The 22434-nt window shown below is 44.1% G+C and overlaps 2 protein-coding genes and 1 non-coding gene across 5 annotated transcripts in view; 1 reads left to right on the top strand and 2 right to left on the bottom strand.

The window, feature by feature from the left end:
• REM2 (RRAD and GEM like GTPase 2) overlaps positions 1-22434 on the bottom strand; it is a 120444-nt gene that overhangs the window by 72618 nt on the left and 25392 nt on the right. The gene's annotated exons all lie outside the window — the stretch shown is intronic.
• Positions 13094-13166, bottom strand: TRNAR-ACG (transfer RNA arginine (anticodon ACG)). The gene has a single exon. It is a non-coding gene; the product is annotated as a tRNA-Arg (tRNA).
• On the top strand, positions 13404-21185 carry PRMT5 (protein arginine methyltransferase 5). Of its 3 annotated transcripts, none has more exons than XM_060145933.1 (17): positions 13420-13646; positions 14303-14421; positions 14738-14823; positions 14990-15124; positions 15503-15615; positions 15762-15811; positions 16030-16193; positions 16917-17078; positions 17254-17331; positions 17427-17485; positions 17572-17694; positions 17781-17956; positions 18489-18598; positions 19034-19127; positions 19316-19432; positions 19765-19829; positions 20635-21185. In XM_060145933.1, the coding sequence occupies exons 1-17, from the start codon at positions 13537-13539 to the stop codon at positions 20785-20787; spliced, it is 1914 nt and encodes a 637-aa protein (XP_060001916.1). In that variant the 5' UTR covers positions 13420-13536; the 3' UTR covers positions 20788-21185. The 3 variants fall into 3 exon arrangements, with proteins under 3 accessions (XP_060001923.1, XP_060001916.1, XP_060001919.1); XM_060145936.1 differs by having other exon boundaries at positions 13601-13732; XM_060145940.1 differs by lacking the exons at positions 19034-19127; positions 19316-19432; positions 19765-19829; positions 20635-21185 and adding an exon at positions 18789-19027 and having other exon boundaries at positions 13404-13646.

The raw sequence follows: 22434 nt of genomic DNA on the forward strand, positions 1-22434 counted from the left end.
ATGTCCTGCCTGCTCTCTGCCATCAGCAGGGGTTGGGGGCTGTTGCTCCAGGACCCTTTTGCTGTGGACATGTAAGAGTCCCTGTCCAATAAGACACTGATGTCTCTGTCACTGACTCTGGGCTATTTCTTAGGTCTCGAGGCTGGGCAGCTACAAGGCTTGCAGGCCTGCGGGGTCAGCCCAACATAGATCAATGTAAAAACTCAGAAACAGTCAATATTGCTTAGTTATACTATAATTTTTAACCTAACATTTTTGGGGGAATGTTTTCAAACCTACAAAAAAGTTGAAAGAATGGTATGACAAGCACCAGGATATGTTTTTTTTTCCCTTCAATTTTAAAATTATAGTTGATTTACAGCGTCGTGTTAGTTTCAGGTGTATAGCAAAGTGATTCAGTTATATATATATATATATATATATTCTTTTTCAGATTCTTTTCCATTATAGGTTATTTCAAGATATTGAATATAGTTCCCTGCACTATACAGTAGGTCCTTGTTGTTTATCTATTTTACATATATAGTGGTGTGTATCTGTTAATCCCAAACCCCTAATTTATCCCTCCCTCCCTCCCCTTTTCCCTTTGGTAACCATAAGACTGTTTTCTATGTGAGTCTGTCTCTGTTTTATGAATAAGTTCATTTGTATAATTTTTTTAGATTCCACATATAAGTGATATCATATGATATTTGTATTTCTCTTTCCGACTTACTTAGTACGATAATCTCTAGGTCCATCCATGTTGCTGCAAATGGCATTATTTCATTCTTTTTTATGGCTGAGTAGTATTCCATTGTATATATATACCACACCTTCTTTATCCATTCATCTGTCAATGGATAAAGGACATTTAGGTTGCTTCCACGTCTTGGCTATTATAAATAGTGTTGCAATGAACATTGGGGTGCATATATCTTTTCTAATTAAAGTTTTCATCTTTTCCGGGTATATGCCCAGGAATGGGATTGCTGGATCATATGGTAACTCTATTTTTAGTTTTTTAAGGAACCTCCATACTGTCCTCCAGTGGCTGTACCAATTTACGTTCCCACCAACAGTGTATGAGGGTTCCCTTTTCTTTACAAAGAGTGTTCAGTGCACCTGAAGAGAGCACTACGGTGCTGTGTCTTGGTCCTTTCCTTCTTCACACTGACTGGAGATGGAAGGTTCGCAGTAGTAAATTTCTCTATTGTGGAAATGAGAAGGGGCCTTGGAGGGCAAGCAGAGGGGTTGAGCGAGAGCTGAGGGTTAGCATCTTGGACCTCAGCTGCCCTCTCCTCCTCACATTTTTCAGAAAAGATTTGCCTTTACTGTCTGTCATTCATTCTATCACACTCCTCTCTCTCTTCACTTACCTTTTACCACATCTGATCAAGAACCAAGTCTTGCTGGGAATTCCCTGGCAGTCCAATGGTTAGGAGTTGGCACTTTCACTGCCAGGCCAGGGTTCCCGATCCCTGGTCAGGGAACTAAGATCCCTGCAAGCCCCACAGCCCGGCCGAAAAAAAAAAAAGAACCAGTCTTGTTGATTCTTCCTCCGTAATGAGAGGCAAAGTATATCACCTCCAGAACTTGGAATAGGATCGCTCTCTGGAAGGAAACTAGGGCGCTCTCAGACAAGCAATATCTGTCTCCTCCAGGCTTTCAAGGAGGGGTGAATATCCAGGTCTCAAGGAGTGACCTTGCCTTCATTCTCCCTCAGCCACCACAAAAAGGTGAACCCGGCGCCCCCTGGAGGGCCCCTCACCCCATAAAAAGTCTCTCCACAATACCCATCCTAAAGGATCTGGACTAGGTTTGTTTTTTTTGTTTGTTTGGTTTTTTTATGTTTATTTATTTATTTGGTTGTACCAGGTCTTAGTTGTGGAAAGCGAGATCCTTAGTTGTGGGCATACAAACTCTTAGTTGTGGCATGCATGTGGGGTCTAGTTCCCTGATCAGGACCTGGGACCCCTGCATTGGGAGCACAGAGTCTTATCTACTGCACCACCAGGGAAGTCCCTGGTCTAGGTTTTGTTAAGTGAGGTCTCCTTATATCTTGAGATAGTGAAAATATAGGCGTCAACTCATCATGAACGAGGTTAGCAATCTGTAGAAAGAATTTTCCCTAAAAGATAGTTATATTCAAGTGGCTGAGGTCCAGCCAAAGTGGCTAAGTAAGGCCTGGTCTCAGAAAAATACAACTGAAATGTAGAAAGACCTAAATGTACTAAGCCTGGCTGAAGAAAGACTGTGTAACCAAACGTAAATGATTAGCCCAGAGTTTAGAAAAGGGTTAAAGAACAAGATCAGGGCTCTCCAGAGGCTCTGGACCCACCCAGCTGGAGCCAGGCCCTGAAGCAGAAGACCTCCCCAATGTCCTGCCACCTTGTGAGACCAGTCAGCATGGCCAATGGGCATCCTTCCCCTGCCACTGCCCCACCTTACTCAGGTCCTCATTTTGGGTCCCTGCAAATTGTCCTAACTGCCCCTCCTCTCATCTTATACACCACTGCCAGGCCAATTTTTATGATTCTGACTTGTTTTTCCCAGGTAGTTTGTAATTTTCACTTCACGTCATTTCTCTGTTCAAAACATGTCAGGTGTCCCCACTGCATACCAAACACAGTCCACATGGCTTAGCTGGGAATTCAAGCCCTCACAGTGCAGCTCAACTTTCCAACCTTTTCCCACCACGCACACCTTCTACTCACCCTAAGCCACCCCCCAGTGGGCTTACTCACCCTTTCATGCTTTCCTGTGCTTGTTATGGTTCTATCCACCTGGCAAGAACTCTTCTGCTCATAAAATCCTATCATCTTGGAGGCCCACCTCAAGTTCTGCTTCCCCATGATCATTCCATCTAGAAAAGGTCTCACTGTCATTTAATACCCACAGCACTTTGTTACAACTTCTTTAAGGTGCCTGTCATGCAGGCCTTGAATTTCATTACCCCACTGGGCAGTGTGTTTAACCCTATGTACAACATCAGAGGCTCCTGGAGGGCAGCTGGTTGTAAAACAGGTGTTCTCAGTCTTTCCGGTCTCAGGACTCCTTTACTTGCCACTATTTTTAAGGACGCCAAAGAGATTTTGTTTATGTAAGTTTTATCTATAGATATTTCTCATATTAAAAATTAAAAGTGAGAGACTATCATTGGCCTTTTCCTGAAGGATATCAGAAAAAAAATTACTTGGTTTTATTGAGCATGGTTGTTTCTTGAATATAATCCTTTGCCGAGATGGAGTCAGGTAGTATCCGAGCTCTAGTTAGTCACAACTGCTTTGATATTTAAATATGATCTTGATTAGATCTCAATTTTATAAACGCAGAACTTAATCCCTAGTGGCAAACGTAGAACCAAAAGAGCTTCTTTTTTTTTTTTTGCGGTACGCGGGTCTCTCACTGCTGTGGCCTCTCCCGTTGCGGAGCACAGGCTCCGGATGCGCAGGCTCAGCGGCCATGGCTCACGGGCCTAGCCGCTCCGCGGCATGTGGGATCTTCCCGGACCGGGGCACGAACCCGTGTCCCCTGCATCGGCAGGCGGACTCTCAACCACTGCGCCACCAGGGAAGCCCCCAAAAGAACTTTTTTTAAAAAATAATTTTTTTATTGACGTATAGTTTATTTACAATGTCGTGTTAATTTCAGGTGTACAGCACAGTGATTCAATTATACATATATATACACACACACACATATATATACACATATATATATTCTTTTTCAGATTATTTTCCCCTATAGGTTATTACAGAATATTGAGTATATTTCCCTGTGCTATACAGTAGGTCCTTGTTGGTTATCTATTTTATTTATAGTTGTGTGTATATGTTAATCCCAAACTCCTAATTTATCCCCTCTCCCTTTCCCCTTTGGTAACCATAAGTTTGTTTACTACGTCTGTGGGTCTATTTCTGTTTTTTAAATAAGTTCATTTGTATCTTTCTTTTTTTTTTAGATTCCACATATAAGTGATATTATATATTTGTCTTTCCAAAAGAGTTTTATGTACATGTCACAGGGAAGGAGGCAGCAAATGAGTAAGGCTTAAATGATTTTCTAATATTCCTTGATATTTGATTGTCCTCTTCCTACTACAGATAAAACGCCACTGAGTGATATCAAGTATATGAATTACAAGCCTATGTCTTAAGAATGGGAACTTTCTATTCAGAAAAAATTGAAGATAATTGCTGGAAGTTTACTTGAACATCATTTTAAAAATTATTTTAAAGACTGAAGAAACTAATACAATATAGAATGGTCTTAGTTGTCATTGTTAGAGAAGAGCAAAGAAAAAAAATCCAAGTAATTTAAATTTGACTTTGAAATGTGATTTGATATTTACATATTGAGATGATGTGTCTGATATCCCAGACATTCACAATATTTAATAAACTAAATATTTTCCCAGTCAAAAAGGTTTTAAAAAGTGAGAACATTTAAAAATATTTATTAATTCATTAAACATAATAAGCCCATTGCATGTCAACATAAATAATACATTTTAATTAAAAAACTGTGTTTTCCAAAACAAAAAAAACTTATGGGGCTTCCCTGGTGGTGCAGTGGTTAAGAATCCTCCTGCCAATGCAGGGGACATGGGTTTGAGCCCTAGTCCGGGAAGATCCCACATACCGCAGAGCAACTAAGCCCATGCGCCACAACTACTGAGCCTGCGCTCTAGAGCCCGCAAGCCACAACTACTGAGCCCGCGTGCCACAACTACTGAAGCCCACGTGCCTAGAGCCCATGCTCCGCAACAAGAGAAGCCACCACGATGAGAAGCCCGCGCACTGCAACAAAGAGCAGCCCCCGTTCGCCGCAACGAGAGAAAACCCATGCGCAGCAACAAAGACCCAATGCAGCCAAAAATAAATTAATTTTTAAAAAAAACAAAAAAAAACCCCACAAACTTATGAGAAGAGTGATATTGTTTTATATTTTTGCAAATCTCCTTGGTATCTGGCTTAATAGAAGGCAGCTGGATTCTCATATCTGCTTTCTGTTATGATATGTGGCTTTGGCTGAATAAAGAAAATCTGGCCTCACGCAGACACGTAGGAGATCCTCATGCATCTCCTAAAAAGGAATCAGGGAGCCCCCAAGGTCCTTGGACCACGTTTGGGGAAACACTATTGCAAACGAAAAAGCAATGGGTTGGGAATCAGAAGAACTGGATTCTTATTCTGGCTCTACTATTTAGTTGAAGCACAACTTTGTTCAAGACACTGAACCTCAGTTTTCTCGTATACAAAATAGATATATTAATAAGTCCTACCTCACAAGATTATGTCCTGAGCATTAGGACAAGATTATGTCCTGAGGTGAGATAATATATTTAAAGTACCTGGCCTGTGGTAGAGCTTAATAAATATTACTCTGCCCACAGAAAGACAAATACTGTATGATCTCACTTATATGTGAAATCTAAAAGACAAACTCATAGGAAAAGAGATCATACTTGTGGTTACCATAGGTGGAAAGTGGGGGAAGGGGTAATTGGAGGAAGGTGATCAAGAGGTACGAACTTCCAGTTATAAGATAAATAAGTCCTAGGGATGTACTGTACAACATGGTGCCTATAGTTAACACTGCTGTATGATGTGTAGGAAAGTTGTTAAGAGAGCAAATCCTAAGAGTTCTCATCCCAAGGAGAAACATTTTTTTCTTTCTTTTCCTTTTTATTGTAACTATGTAAGAAGATAGATGTTAGCCAAACCTGTTGTAAACATTTCACAATATATGTAAATCAAACCATCATGCTGTACACCTTAAACTTATACAGTGATGTATGTCAATTATTTCTCGATAAAACTAGAAAAAAACCAAAAACAAACAACAAACCCAAAAATATTAGTCTGCCTAGGAGGACTGTTACGTTATTGCTAGGAGTGAGAGTGACTGCTGAAGATCGGACAGCTACAGGGGCCTAGAGGGCGGGGGTGGGGGGGTGGGGGGGGGCTTGGCTAGGTCTTCAAAAGAAAGAAGAATGGAAACAAGCAGAAAGACCAAGAAGAGATCACAGGTTTTAGATACATTGTAAAGATGTTTCCCACATAGTATAAACATGCTTATAGAAAACTTGGAAAATACATTTTCCCCCGGCACATATTAAAGTCATTCTGCACGTACGATTTGTAATCTGTGTCATTTAATGGCGTATCATGAACATTTCTCCATGTTTATTAAATTTTCTCTGACAACATTGATTTTAATGGCTGCTTAAGGTTTCCTTGCATGGATGATTTATTTGACCATACCCCTATAGGATATCCAACTTGTTTTACATTTTTTGTAATCATAAAAAAAATACTACACTAGACATTTCTCTTAATGAATCTTTGTCCTAGTTTGTGAACATTGTCTAGGATAGCTTTCTAGAAGTAAAACTATAGATGATGTGTCTTAAGGTTAAGATCAAAGGTTCTGGAGTCAGTTGACCTAGGTTTGTACCCCATCTAAACCCCTTCTTAGGGGGGCAAGTCACTTAACCTCTCTAAGACTTAATTCCTTCACCCATAGATGGATAACATTTCCTTCCTCACTGGGTTCATGTGAAGATTCAGAGTTCCTGTGAATGTAAAGTGCTTTTCATAGAACCTGACACAAAATAAGGGCTCAATAAATGTTAGCTCTTATTACTATCATAAATGCATTCAGGGGACTTCCCTGCCAGTCCAGTGCTTAAGACTTCACCTTCTAATTCTGGGGGTGTGGGTTCAATCCCTGGTCGGGGAGCTAAGATCCCACATGCTTCGTGGCCAAAAAACCAAAACATAAAACAGAAATATTGTAACAAATTCGATAAAGACTTTAAAAATGGTCCACATTAAAAAAATCTTTTAAAAAATTGCATTCATATATTTAATCATGCATGTATACACATACAACTGGCCTGTTTCTGGGCTATTGGTTTTGTCTTTCTTTTTTTAATTTATTTTATTTTATTTTTATTTATTTATTTATTTTGCGTTGGGTCTTCGCTGCTGCATGCGGGCTTTCTCTAGGTTGCGTCAAGCGGGGGCTACTCACTGTTGAGGTGCGCAGGCTTCTCGTTACAGTGGCTTCTCTTGTTGTGGAGCGCGGGCTTAAGTAGCTGTGGCACATGGGCTCAATAGTTGTGGCTCGCGGGCTTAGTTGCTCAGCGGCATGTGGGATCTTCCCAGACCAGGGCTCGAACCCGTGTTCCCTACATTGGCAGGAGTATTCTCAACCACTGTGCCACCAGGGAAGCCCCTGTCTTTTTTTCTCTGTCTATTCTTGTACCAACTGCACATTGTAGCCTTTTATTTATTTATACATTGCTTGTTTCATAAAGGGTTTGAGGTAACAGGCTAAAAATGTAGAGCAAATTCCGTCTCCTTTCTCCGCTTTTTAAAAATTTTTCTTTGATTTTCCTTTTTTAAAAATCTATCTTCCTTCCTTCCTTCCTTCCTTTCCTTCTTTCTTTCTTTCCTACCAGGTCTTAGTTGTGGCACACAGGATCTTTGTTGCCGCATGCAGGATCTTCGTTGTGGCATGCGTGATCTTTTGCGGCATGCATGATATTTAGTTGCGGCACATGAACTCTTAGTTGCGTGCGGCATGCATGTGGGATCTAGTTCCCTGACCAGTGATAGAACACTGGACCCCCTGCATTGGGAGTGTGGAGTCTTAGCCACTGGACCACCAGGAAAGTCCCTTCTTTGCATTTCTTGTCTGCTTTTTATTACAAATGAATGGTAGAATCATTTTATTAAGTAACAAAGGATTCCATTCAAATTGTGATTGAGGGACTTCCCTGGTGGCGCAGTGGTTAAGAAGCCACCTGCCAATGCAGGGAACACGGGTTCGAGCCCTGGTCTGGGAATATCCCACACGCCGTGGAGCAACTAAGCCCGTGCGCCACAACTACTGAGCCCACGTGCCACAACTACTGAAGTCCGTGCACCTACAGGCCGTGCTCAGCAACAAGAGAAGCCACCGCAATGAGAAGCCTGCACACCACAATGGAGAGTAGCCCCTGCTCACTGCAACTAGAGAAAGCCCGCGCGCAGCAACAAAGACCCAACGCAGCCAAAAAAAAATTTTTTTTTAATTAATTAAAAAAAAAAAGAATTGTGACTGAATGTTGAAAAAGTGAGAAATTAATTTGGTAAGAATTGACATCTTTATAAGATTCATTTTCTGAAGAACATGACTCATTTCTCCATTTTTTTTCAGTCTTTATATCTCTCAGCAAAATTTTATGATTTTCTATACATAAGTTCCTCTCATTTTCCAGTAAGGTTACAGCTAAGTATTTTATGGTGATGTTATTGTTACCTCTGTGAATGGGTAAAAAACTAATCACAATAGCTAATGTATATTGAAGGCCTCCTATGTGCAGATAGGTTCTAAATGCTTTACTATGTATATATATTTTTTATTTTACATTTTTTTCCAGTCTCCCAGTTCATCCCACCCCCCACCCAAATGCTTTACTATATTAACTAATTTAATGCTCATAACAGCTTTATGAGATAAGAACTATTATTTACATTCCTATTTTGTGGATGAGGAAACTGAGGCCAGAGGGGTTAGGTTCACATGGTTAATAAATGGATAAATAGGGCTTTAACCTCTTGCCATCTAGCTCCACTGCCCATGATCTTAACTACTATGTTACTGGGATATTTCCTAGTTCCCAGACCAGGGATCAAACCCATGCCCCCTGCATTGGAGGCATGGGGTCTTAACCATTGGACCGCCAGGGAAGTTCCGGGATATTTTTATTAATTATGTCTTCTAACTGGTTATCCTTAGTTTATAAGAAGGCTACAGATATGTTTTGTATTTGTCTTGTATTAAGTGATGTCGCTGAATGCTATTATTAATTCTCATCATTTTAGAATTGATTCTCATGGATTTTCTATGTATACGATCATATCATCTGCAAACAATGATAAATTTGCCTCTTTCCAAAGTTATAACTGCTTTTAAAAAATTTCCAGTCATTGTATTGGATTTTTCAGAATAATATTAAATAACACAGTGATGAGACAAGACATTCTTGTATTATTTTATCTTTATATAAATTGTTGAATTCATATACATATATATGTGTTTATATATAAAGAATATTAAGACTATTAAGAATGTTTTAGAAAATTGGGGCTTCCCTGGTGGCGCAGTGGTTGAGAGTCCGCCTGCCGATGCAGGGGACACGGGTTCGTGCCCCGGTCCGGGAAGATACCACATGCCGCGGAGCAGCTGGCCCGTGAGCCATGGCCGCTGAGCCTGCGCGTCCGGAGCCTGTGCCCCGCAACGGGAGAGACCACAACAGTGAGAGGCCCGCGTACCGCAAAAAATAATAATAATAAAAATAAATAAAAATAAAAGAATGTTTTAGAAAATGGAATTGACTTACCATTTTCTGTTTGATGTCTATTAAAAATGATCAAATGTTTTTCTGCTTGCTTTATTTTTGACCTATTATATAAATAAATTTCCTAATACCTAACTTTGTGTTAATTCCTGAGATAAACCCTAATTGGTGCTGGTATATTATTATGTTAATATACTATTGACTTTTATTGTTAATCTTAAATATTTTAGGATTTTTACATTTATATTCCTAAGTGAGACAGGTCTATAGGTTTGCTTTATTTTTTTTCTGTGGAGGGGGCGGGTCCTATTTCTGACAGATTTTGATATTAGGTATATTCTGGCTTCATAAACGAATTGGGTAGTTTTCCATCTTTTTCTATGTTCCAGTACAGTTTCTACTTTCTATTCATTTTGACAGATAAATACTGTATAATAGAGATGACAAGGAAGAGAATGCAAATTGGCACAGATTATTTTGCCTCAGTAACTCTGCCACTTTTGTAGCTGGAGGAAAGCCTTGGTTGTGAAGAAGCAATTTGGAGCAGTAGGAGGGTCAAATGGGCCATTATTTTGGTGTTGAAGAGTGCAGCTGGCTGGGCAGGCACAGAGGTGAGTGAAGGTGGGCCTGGGGAGGGAAGCGAGGGCTAAAGAAGGAGGGGAGCCCAAGAGAAGGTGAAAGGAGGGTTTATAATGCACTGGCAGTGTTTAAACAAGGACATAAAAACAGAAGCAGGTAGAAGAACTGGGCCTGAAGGTGAGGAATGCTAGAGGGCAACAGGAGGGTTATCTGGGAGAGGGTACTTCTTCCCTTCCAAAAACGTTTCCAGTGCTCTGGCCTGTTTGTCACTGGCTCCTGTTGGAGAAAGTAACATTATTTCTCACCTGCCACCTCCCTGTCTTCATCCCAGCAAAGGCCTACATCCTATAGTATAACAGTGACTGACATGCTTCTGAGCACAAAAGTTCAGCAAGGAGAGCAGAGCAGAGGGAAGGAGAGCATAAGATGGACCTCACCAACTCTGACTTTATGCCTAGGGCCAAGTCCTTTAAAAGGTTCTCTATTTCTTTTTCAGTCTGTTCCTTCTGCTCCTCTGTAACTCATATAGACAGACCCACAGACCATGCTGTTCTTTAAGGCAAAGCAAAGTGCTGTAAGACAGGCAGAGAGCAATTTGGTGTGGAATTCCCGGGAACTGTTCAGCATTATGCTTGCCACATAGCGGAGGCCATTTTGAATGAAAAAACAAAGACATCCCAGATGAATGAAATTCAGCCCATCTAAATTTACTTTAAGGTCAGTCAGAAACTCTAGGCTCTTTTTATGCAAATCCTTTTGAAAATTATTTTAACTGATGGCAAAACTGACATTACTGTTTCATAGATTTCCTCTCTCCCTTTCACCCATGGAGGGGTTAGTTAACAGAGCAGCCTCCAGCTTGACATCAGGAGGAAGATTCCAGGAGCACAGATGGTCCACAGCCCAGATAATTAGCTTCTGAAGACAAAACAACATCTAATAAGTCTTCTGTGAATGTAGAGTTTGGTTGGGCACAGCTGGGGCAGAGAACAAGCAGGCCTCCCCAACAACTCTTTTTCTTCTTAAAATGTCAGCAGAGCACTCACCCACTTCCTGTCAACTCCCTACTCATAAGCCCTGCAGGGAAGAATTCAAGTAAATATTGTAGACACTCCAGCCTAAAGGAGGGGAAGTATAACTCCCTACTCCTTAAGCGTGGAATGCACAAGTGACTTCCTTCCAGAGAGTACAGGATAGCAGGGGTGGGGGGAGGAGTGTAATTTTACAGTGGAGAAACCTGATAAACACTAGTTCTACCAGATGATAAACATCAACAGTCATAAATTATATTGATGGTATGTAATCTTGATATGATGTGATGAAAATGGCACTTTACCTCTGTGATCTTCCTCCCCCAAACCCATAATCCCAGTCTAATTATGAGAAAACCATCAGAAAAATTCCAATAGAGAGGTGTCCTTCAGTATACCTGACCAGTACTCCTCAAAATTATCAAGGTCATCAAAAACAAGGAACATCTGACAAACTGTCACAGCCAAGAGGAGTCTAAGCAGACATGACAACTATATGTAATATGGTATCCTCGATGGGATGGTGGAACAGAAAGAAGACATTAGGTGAAACCTAAGAAAATCTGAATAAACTATGTACTTTAGTTAATAATAATAATGTATCAATTCTGGTCCATGAATAGTAATAAATGTACCATACTAATGTTAACATGTTAATAATAGAGAAAGCTGTAGGTAGGCATGAGAGAACTGGCTGTGTTGTACTACCTGCTGAAGTTTTCTGTAAATCTAAAACTGTTTTAAGAAATAAAGTCTAGGGGCTTCCCTGGTGGCGCAGTGGTTAAGAATCCGCCTGCCCTGGTCCGGGAAGATCCCACATGCCGTGGAGCAACTAAGCCCGTGTGCCACAACTGCTGAGCCTGTGCTCTAGAGCCCGCAAGCCACAACTGCTGGTGCCCGCGAGCCACAACTACTGAAGCCCGTGCACCTAGAGCCCGTGCTCCGCAACGAGAAGCCACTGCAATGAGAAGCCCACGCACCGCAACGAAGAGTAGCCCCCGCTCGCCGCAACTACAGAAAGCCTGCGTGCAGCAACGAAGACCCAACGCAGCCAAAAAATAAATAAATAAATGTATTTAAAAAAAGAAAGTCTAGTAATAATAAGAAGAAGATGGGACAAAATCATCTCCAACTCTCTTAGGCTTCATAGGCATTTTCTTCTTTAGCTTTCTAATCTTCATCCTTTTGGGGCACTTACATTGCCCGGGCTCCTTATAGCTTATCCTATCCACCCGTTCCGTATTTCTCAGAACTCTGATCCCCCACGGGCTACGGTGATCTCATTCAGTCTCATGGCTTCGGTCACTACCTCTCTAACGGCGATTTCCAAATCTTGTCTGGTTCAGGTCACTGTTCATCCAACTCTCTATTACACAGCGCCCCCTAGACGTCCAATTCAGCATTTTCAAACCCAAACCCTGATTCTCCCTAAACCAGCTTCTACAGAGGCCAGAACCCTGGGTTATCACCCACAGACTTCCCTTTATCACGCTCCCTGTCAGTCGGTCCCTAAATTCTGTCAACGCCTCCTGCCTCGGGACTTTTGTATTGTGTTCTGTTTCCAACCCTGCTGCCAGGCCCTCAGCACTTCTGGCATCCCTACCTTCAGGTATTCCCTTTCTACGTCTTTCTTTGCCTTCCTTTCCTTCTTTTCCACCCCTGGAGCAGGCATTCACATAGGAAAATGTAGAGGTTCTCTCAGGCCTCCGCCAGGCAGTTCATTACTCCTCTCTCCTCACTATATTTCCTCACCACGGGTTCCTTTTCTCTATCCTCAGTGTGTGTGTGTGTGTGTGTGTGTTTAGGTGTTTGTTTACTTTTTTTGTGTTTGAGATATAGAATCACAAAGACTTAGTGGCTGAATTGCCACAATCTATTTAAAAATATACTAAGGCCCACACAAAGACCCCAGCCATCAACCCGGTTTTCTCAGGATTCGGATGGACCTAAGTAGTGACACAAGAATCACCTTTGAATTCGGTAAGGGGAAAAGCTGACATAAAATGGCTGCAAAACGCAATAAAATTAAGACCTCAAAATGAGGGCGAGAGATAATGAGGAAATATTTAAAAAGAAATAAGGGGAGACTTTCAAAATACTGCTTATGGCCATATTGCATGGGATGCAATAAAGGAAACCCCTGTCTCTGCGAGCCAGCCAGGAGTCGAACCTGGAATCTTCTGATCCGTAGTCAGACGCGTTATCCATTGCGCCACTGGCCCTGAGACAGTTTCGCAGCTCTCAATGATGATACTTCAAGCTTATATTGCAGGGTTTTATACTGCAGGGTTTCATGGGACGTGTAGTCTCTTATCGGAATTCTACGAGTACACGGAGCATTATGGGAGATTGAAGTTCGTCAAGAACCAGACCCTGAGATTGGTGACTCTTCCGGAGCCAAGCCGTACGTCACTGTGCAGCCCGCGGATTGGCGGGAAGAGCCACTCCCCACCCCTCCTCCTCCAGCTCCGGAGCCGTGGAAGACGCTTTGGTTGTTAGGGAGACTCGTCCCGCCTTTTGGGGGCTTTTTTTCGGCTTTGTGATTGGCTGCTAGTGTCAGGGAATCTCGGCGTGGACAGCGCGAGGGAAAAGATGGCGGCGATGGCGGTCGGCGGTGCCAGTGGAAGTCGCGTGTCCAGCGGGAGGGACCTGAATTGCGTCCCCGAAATAGCTGACACACTGGGGGCTGTGGCCAAGCAGGGGTGAGGGCCTGGACCTCTGCGAGCGGAATGCGGGGTCCGAACTCGGGGACAGAGAGGCGCAGACCAGTCATTCCCGAGAGGCAGGGGTGAGGGTGTTGGAGTGGATACGACGAGGGCGGGGGAAACCATTAGTCCTTGGAGGGGAGAAGTCTCGGGCCCTGGAGCGTGAGAGAGAGGAAAAAAAACTTGTTGGGGGCGTGGGGTCACTGAACCCCAAAGTCAGGGGAGTTATCAGGTGAACTCACACAGGGGGCGTACAGACCTCCAGGGCCATGGCGAGCGAGATTATCGTCTGAGAGTGTAAGAGGGGGCTAGGGAGAGGAGAGAAAAGCCTTGAGGGGGGAAACTTGTGCAGTACTGGTGCAGATCTGGATGTGACAGTCTTGGAAAACCAGTGACAGCAGAATAGAAAGTCCACGTGGTGTGGATTTTCATCGTTTCTCTTTACTCATCTTTTCCATGGCTGTGTTCCGGGGAGAAATTGAGGCACAGTGCAGCGGAAGTGATATGCCCCAAGGTGGGCTGAATTCAGCAGTCCAGTCGGGTGACTGACGGCAGCTGAAAGGGTTGTGCAGAATCTAGATAGCCTAGTCCAATTGCTTGGATGTCTGGGCTGCTGTCTTTACATGACGATTCTGGGTCTGTCGCGGTTGTAGGTTTGATTTCCTCTGCATGCCTGTGTTCCACCCGCGTTTCAAGAGGGAGTTCACTCAGGAACCTGCTAAGAATCGGCCGGGCCCCCAGACACGATCAGACCTACTGCTGTCAGGAAGGGGTAGGGACCATCCCACATACCCCTTAATTATTAGAGGCAATAACAACTTATGCTTTATCAGTGCCTTCCTTCTCTTCCTTTCTTGACTTGGATATATTGGTTCCCCCCGGGATATAGATAACTCTTGTTCTCTCCTTGCTTACCTGCTAAAAGCCTTAGTTCCCTATTCTGCGTCAGGCTCTCCTGTCCTGTATCTGTGATAGAAAAAGTCTGTCTCTCATCTCTAACTCTCTAGTCCTTGTTAAGAACTAGAAATTGAATGAGTAAAGTTCTGAACCTCATTCAGTCTTTGTCTTTCTTGGGTGGGGGAGTGCAGACTGGAATACACTAATTGTGGGAAAGCTTTCTCCATGGATTCGTCCAGACTCAAAAGTGGAAAAGATCCGCAGGAACTCCGAGGCGGTAAGACTGACCTCTTCAATGAATTTTTTTAAAGATCAGGTCTGTAAACAAGCTGGATGGGGAGAGTAGTATTTTCCCCCTCCGTAATTTAGTAAATCTAATATAATGCAGTTAAAGCTATTTGAATTGCTTGCTCTTAACTTTTTTCTCTTGATCTCCATTCCAGGCTATGTTACAGGAGCTGAATTTTGGGGCATATTTGGGTCTTCCAGCTTTCCTGCTGCCCCTAAATCAGGAAGATAACACAAACTTGGCGAGAGTTTTGACCAACCACATCCACACTGGCCACCACTCCTCCATGGTATGGCTGAGGGCCTCCTTTCCTGCTGCATATTATGGTAGTCAGGCTGTGCTAAGTATCTTCTTGTTCCTAGCCATTCAGTAAAAGGTGGATTTGGCAGAATTGAAGTGTCAGTACTGCCTACCCACAACTAAAAGTGGTAAGCAGAGAGTTATAAAATATATAGAATATTCAGAAAGAAGACAAGGCAGATACTTACTTAAGGGTATGCACAAGATACATGTACACATACATATAATCACAAATTGGGAAAAGCATGTAAAGGGAGTAATTTGAAATCTGGATCAAGATCTTTTTAGTTGAAGGAAGCTTTCTGGACCCAATGAGTTCAAAACAGTTCTAAATAGGGTACAGAACCTATTTATTGTTCATGTGCAGTTCTGGATGCGGGTGCCATTGGTGGCACCAGAGGACCTGAGAGATGATATAATTGAGAATGCGCCAACTTCACACACAGAGGAGTACAGTGGAGAGGAGAAGACATGGATGTGGTATGTCTCCTTTTGCTGCTGTACCAGGGCAAAGGTTAGGGTGGAGGGAAGTACAGAGTGGAACCTGTAGGAAGGTCTCCTTGAAGTATGATGATTGGTGGGCCATATGTATTTGACTGTATTTTTCTGTATTTGACTCTGGACAGGTGGCACAACTTCCGGACCTTGTGTGATTATAGCAAGAGGATTGCGGTGGGTAAGTCCACAAATATCCTGGGATACGTTATCATTCTCTGACCTTCTGTGACCAAAAATCAGGGGTCTCATGTACACTTGTCTGCTGGGCAGTTTTGCTACTTTCTCTGTGCCTTAGGTCTGCCTTGCTCTTAAGGAGTAGACAGATCTTGCACAAAAGAGCAAGGAAAGGCTTCTGACCTATCAGTGATTTACAGGTCTTTCTTTTCCCTTGTGTAGCTCTCGAAATTGGTGCTGACCTCCCATCTAATCATGTCATTGATCGTTGGCTTGGGGAGCCCATCAAAGCAGCCATTCTCCCCACCAGCATTTTCCTGACCAATAAGAAGGGATTTCCTGTTCTTTCTAAGATGCACCAGAGGCTGATCTTCCGACTCCTCAAGGTGTGTAGTAGAAGGGTTCTAAAGGTGCTGCAGCTAATCCTCTTGCCTTATTCACATATGTATGATGGGGTGTTCTTTGTTTTATTTTGTTTTTTCCCTCTGTGGGGTTCTTTGCCCCTCTAGTTTCTGGAGAGCAATTTCGGCAAAGTTGGTCTTGGACGCAAAAACGCAAATAGCAGTAGAGGGCCCAGAAACATTTCAAAAGGAACTAGATCTCATGAAAACTTTGCAGAAAGTTTCATTTAAGAAGTTATAGCAACAGGGCTTCCCTGGTGGTGCAGTGGTTAAGAATCCGCCTGCCAGTGCAGGGCACATGGGTTCGATCCCTGGTCCTGGAAGATGCTGTGGAGCAACTAAGCCCGTGCACAACAACTACTGAGCCTGTGCTCTGCAACAAGAGAAGCCACTGCAAGGAAAAGCCCGTGCACTGCAACAAGGAGTAGCCCCGGCTCCCTGCAGCTAGAGAAAGCCCACACGCAGCAACAAAGACCTAACACAGCCAAAAATAAATAAATTAAATAAATTTAAAAAAAAAAGTTATAGCAACAATCCATGGGCCTCTTGAGCCAGGATGATGATTATGTGGCATAGGAGGGCTCTTGATGCTTTTGTTGGTATTTGGTGATCTGGGCCTTATTTTATGCTAGAGCTCTTTGGCCATAAACCATAATAATATCCTCTTGGTACAAGGACTGTGTCTGATGGTCTGACTTATTCTCACAGTTGGAGGTGCAGTTCATCATCACAGGCACCAACCACCACTCAGAGAAAGAGTTTTGCTCCTACCTCCAGTACTTGGAATACTTGAGCCAGAATCGACCTCCACCCAATGCCTATGAACTCTTTGCCAAGGGCTATGAAGACTACCTGCAATCCCCACTCCAGGTGGGTCTGGAGTACACTGAGAGGAGGGAGGTGGGGGGAGGAAATGTCTCTTGAGAGCAGGTGCCCTAAAATCCTATCAAAGCTCAGGAGGCAGTGGGAAGGTTTTGGTGTTCTGGTGCATTGTCCTTGCCAGAAACTGGCTAACTTACTTTGCCTTTTTCCTCTCATTCATCAGCCACTGATGGATAATCTGGAATCTCAGACATACGAAGTGTTTGAAAAGGACCCTATCAAATACTCTCAATACCAGCAGGTACAGTGTGGGTCCCAGATGGGGTCAAGCACAGGGCCAGGATGACCTGGGTGAGGATGGCATTGTAGCCATGAGGTCTTCCCTCGTTCCCCCAGGCCATCTATAAATGTCTGTTAGACCGAGTGCCAGAGGAAGAGAAGGACACCAATGTCCAGTGAGTGCTCTCCCCATGATTCCAGAGATTTGCATGCCTGCCTCTCTACATGCAGAGTCAGCTTGACTCTTCCCTCTCTTTCTTAGAGTGCTGATGGTGCTGGGAGCAGGTCGGGGGCCCCTGGTGAATGCTTCCCTGAGGGCAGCCAAGCAGGCTGACCGGCGGATAAAGCTGTACGCTGTGGAGAAGAACCCAAATGCTGTGGTGACGTGAGTAGCAACCTTTTTTGCTGGGAAGTTTGTCCCCAGTGTCAGTTTTTCTTATCTTATCCTCACTTGTATCATCTCTGTTTTAGGCTGGAGAACTGGCAGTTTGAAGAATGGGGAAGCCAGGTGACAGTAGTCTCATCGGACATGCGGGAGTGGGTGGCTCCAGAGAAAGCGGATATCATTGTCAGTGAGCTTCTGGGGTCCTTCGCTGATAATGAGCTGTCACCGGAATGCCTGGATGGAGCCCAGCACTTCCTAAAAGGTGCTCCAGGCTGGGGTGTACTGAGTAAGGGGATTGGATTATCAACTGGGAAGGCTGGACGGGACTGGGGAGGGGTGGGTGTGGCAGCAGCCTAGAGGAGGTTACAAAGCTTAGGGAAGGCAGGGCAGACTTGGGTCAGTGCCCTTAGCAAATGAAGCAATTTCTCTGAACCTCGGTATTCACATCTGTAAAATGAGGGGAGTGGACCAGAGCAGAGACTCTTAATCGGAGATCTGTAGACTTCCTAAGCTGACATATGTACTTTGGGCTTAGCTTTCATTAGGATCTTAAAGGAAAGAAAGTTAAGAACCACCAGATTAAAATACGTTGGGTTCCTTCCAGTTTTACTCTTGTGTGACTCTAAATTAACCTAGAAGTAGAATCCCTCAGGGCAGGAGTTAGGAGCAGGTTGGCCTGGGAATGTGATAGCATGGAGCTGCCTGGGTCTATTTTGATATGGGAGGTCTGGGCTTTCAGTACAGACGCACCATTTCCATCCCTTGGGAAGTAATGTGACTCTCCCGCTCTGCAGATGATGGCGTGAGCATCCCTGGGGAGTACACCTCCTTTCTAGCTCCCATCTCCTCCTCCAAGCTGTACAATGAGGTCCGAGCCTGTCGGGAAAAGGACCGCGACCCTGAGGTAAAGAGATACTCTCTTCTGGAGGACTCTTTTCTTTAGTCCTTTTCTTTTTCTCTGTCAGCATAAGTGTTTTCTTCCACTGGAGAAGATGAAGAGGTGAAGCAATTGGGAAAGCAATTGAAGTGAAACTATGTTTTTATCTTTTTCTTTTTTTTTTAATATTTATTTATTTGGCTGCGTCGGGTCTTAGTTGCGGCACATGGTATCTTCGTTGCCGCGTGCTGGGATCTTCAGTTGCAGCATGTGGGATCTAGTTCCCTGACCAGGGATGGAACCCGGGCCCCCTGCATTGGGAGCGCAGTCTTAGGCACTGGACCATCAGGGAAGTCCCTGTGTTTTTATCTTTGTCTGTGTCCCTAAAGCTTGAGCTGCATTCCCTGGGGAATTAGGTAGCGCTTGCCTGTCTTCTCCAGATCTTGTTCTCTCTCGGGATAGGCCCAGTTTGAAATGCCTTATGTGGTACGACTGCACAATTTCCACCAGCTGTCTGCGCCCCAGCCCTGTTTTACCTTCAGCCATCCCAACAGAGGTGGGTTCCTGCATGGCTGTCCTCTGACTGGTTGCGTGAGAGCTCACCCTCCTGGTTTCTTCCCTTGCTGTCCTGAGTCTGCTCTATCTGGTCTCTATCAGGGCTTCCTTTCCTGGTTCCTGCTCATGCTTTACCAAGTTGTCTAGGGTTTCTGGCCACTCATCACCCACACCGCTCTTCCCTGACAGATCCTATGATTGACAACAACCGCTACTGCACCTTGGAGTTTCCCGTGGAGGTGAACACAGTGCTGCATGGCTTTGCAGGCTACTTTGAGACTGTGCTTTATCAGGACATCACTCTGAGTAAGTGTCTTGGGCAGTAGATGGGGAGTATAAGAGTATGCTACCTGGGCAGTGTATGTACATGTTTTGGGTAGCGTATGTACATGTTTCATTTAGAGTCACAGGGAACCCAGGAATCAGTGAATGGGGATCTTTGATTACTTGCTTCTGTGTTCACAGAAGAGATTCTCCTCAATCTAGGCAAAAAGCAGAGTCATGGAGACCTCAATTTTTTTTTAATTTTTAATTAAAAAAAATTTTTTTGGATTATAGTTGATTTACAATGTTGTGTTTCAGTGTACAGCAAAGTGAATCAGTTATACTCAGTTTTTTAAATTACTTTGTCCACTTAGGTATCCGTCCAGAGACTCACTCTCCTGGGATGTTTTCATGGTTTCCCATCCTCTTCCCCATTAAGGTAGGAATCACCTTTAAGGCTCCTTGGGTTAAAGAGTAACTATTGTCATTGGTGTTCTGCCCCTTCCCTTCTCCCAGGATGATGCTTGTCTGTGACCCATGTTCTACTGCTCTCACGTGCTCTTGGATCCTGTTGTAGATGTTGGGATATCTGCAGGGGCCTTCTGCCTGGCTTCCCACGCCTACTCTGGCTATTCTTCTGTCCATTCTCTACCTGGAGCAAGAGTCATCTTTTAAAAACATGAATCTGATCCTATCTCTCTCCTTTTAAAACCCTTCGATGTTTTTCCACTGCCCTACAATAAGGTCTTAAATCTTTGTTAGACTTGGTGTGATCTAGTTTTTGCCTGCCTTTTCAGCCACTGTCCTTTGATTACATTGCTTCAGTCCTATGGACCTTCTTTTGGTTCCTCTAATGCCCCATGTTCTTTCCTGCCTCGCGGTTTCACACCTTTGTCCTCTGCCTGTAAAGTTCTTGGCTAATTTCTTGATTCAGCTGACTTATCTTCCAAGTCTCATTAAACATTCTTGTTGTCAGATAATTTTCCCTGACCTTGTAGACTAGGTTAGTGTTAACTTTCATAGGTGTTTTCATAGCACCCTATCCCTGTTCACAGTGTTCATCCCACTTTTGATTATTTGTTCAGTGTCTGTTCATTTCTGATTATTTGTTCTGATAGACTTCAAATAAACCTCATGAGGGTTGGAACGTCATTTGATCATTTTTATCTCCACACCTAGCTTAGTACATTGCCACATAAAATTCATTAGCTCCACCCTGAACCTCCATGTCTTTCTTCTTACAGCAGCCCATTACCGTGCGTGAAGGCCAGACCATCTGTGTGCGTTTCTGGCGATGCAGCAATTCCAAGAAGGTGTGGTATGAGTGGGCTGTGACAGCACCAGTCTGTTCTGCTATTCACAACCCCACAGGCCGCTCTTACACCATTGGCCTCTAGCCCTGCCTGCAGGTGTCTAGAACCTTGGAAGCAGCTTCAGGTTCTGCTCCTGTAGCACAGAAGGTGCAGTACACCATGGGCTCTGATTTGCCTTGCCCATCAGAGAGGAGCATTTCAGTCCACTTTCCTGCCTTACATCAAGATGGGCAAAGGATGAGAATTGCAGGGCTCACGCCACCAATCTGTGAAGACTTCAGGCCAGGGCATGAGGAATTCATGTTGAATCTGTGGCTACTCCAACAGGCACTGAGCCTCAAGTGCTCCCTGGGATAGCCCTGAGAACATGTGGATTGAACAACTTTTCAGCCCTTTTCTCTGCCCATCTCTGTTCCTATTTTGATGATTTTGTGTAAGGAGGAAATACAAATAAAGTGAGGTTATGGCCTTTCCTGCTCCAACTCTGCTGCCCCCTGCCTCTGCTTCTCCACCCATTACTTACACATATTCAGATCGATGCTCTTATCCGAGACTTGAAGGGGCCTAGCTTTATTTCCTATTTAAGAAGCTTAGTGGTGACTCTTGGACTCCCAATTATAGGCTTTCTGACCAGCTACAGAGAGGTCTTGTCCATTAGGACCTGTGATTAGGCTCTTGTCTGGGGGAGGAGGCATAGAGTTTGTTGCCATGGAGAAAGATAGGGTAGTGAGTGAAGCCAGCTTCCCTTCCACCTTCCTGAGCTGCTGTACTGCCAGCTCCTCTGTTACCTCTTGGGAGAGAAACTGGAAGTCATCCAGGCTTCACCAGCAAGAAGCCACTTTTTTTATTTGAATAAAATCATAGGATTAGAGTTTGAAGTCCTAAGAGATAATCTAGTCCTATTCTACATTTTACAGAAGAGGAATTTGAATTGGTACAATGATATAAAGTTAGTATTCAAATCAGGACTCAACACGGTTCCTGTGACTCCATGGCCCTCTCCATGTTATAACCAGCTATCTTTCTGGCAGCTGTATTAGGCAGCTGAAGGCTCTGGGGGTTCTGGAAGACGTTGCAACGTGAGGGTGGACTTCTCTTTCTGGCTAGAGGGCTGAGTACTGCTGCACCCAGAGTCACCTGAGAAACTGCCTCAAGTTTACCCTTGCGGTGGGAGGTGTGTGGGGCACTGATTTGAACTGAAGGTATATGAGCTGTAGGACCAGGCAGAATGCGGAAGAAGACAAATCTGTGACAGTCACATGAGATCCAGGCGCCGAGGAAACGAGGCAGCGGTTGGGAGGGTTGTATGACACAATGGGGATGGGCAGCCCAGCATCCCTCCCCACGGGAAGCAAATGCAGTTGCTCTCCAGAAAGCTGTCCCAGAGAAGCCTGACGTGAGCTCCTCGGCAAATCTGAGTGGGGACGGCCAAGGACGTCAATAGGCTCCTCCGCGGTGTTAGCCTAGTCTACATGAGAACCGGGAGCGAGTCGGGGGGTCCTTTTCTCCGGTTCTCTGCCCGGTTGCCCCGCCTTCCGCAAGTCATTTAACCAATGAGAGAGCGATAGGCGGATACCTAAGGACGCTTCTGCTTTCCCTGAGTCTCGGAAAGATTAGCCAATCAATGGGAACTTGTTGGTTGCTAAGAGACCTTTGAGCTTGGCTCCACCCATGCTCAGATTTTAGCCAATGAAAATCTGTACTTTGGAGTGTTGCCGCGAAACCCGTGAG

The sequence above is a fragment of the Lagenorhynchus albirostris genome, chromosome 1 (assembly GCF_949774975.1).
Source record: "Lagenorhynchus albirostris chromosome 1, mLagAlb1.1, whole genome shotgun sequence".
Taxonomy (NCBI): domain Eukaryota; kingdom Metazoa; phylum Chordata; class Mammalia; order Artiodactyla; family Delphinidae; genus Lagenorhynchus; species Lagenorhynchus albirostris.

Bases quoted from the DNA above. Each gene is read 5' to 3' on its own strand.
- PRMT5 (XM_060145933.1), top strand. From the start codon at position 13,537: ATGGCGGCGATGGCGGTCGGCGGTGCCAGTGGAAGTCGCGTGTCCAGC. The intron at 17,332-17,426 runs GTACAGTGTGGG...TCGTTCCCCCAG, and splicing joins AATACTCTCAATACCAGCAG to GCCATCTATAAATGTCTGTT. The intron at 17,486-17,571 runs GTGAGTGCTCTC...TCTCTTTCTTAG, and splicing joins GAGAAGGACACCAATGTCCA to AGTGCTGATGGTGCTGGGAG.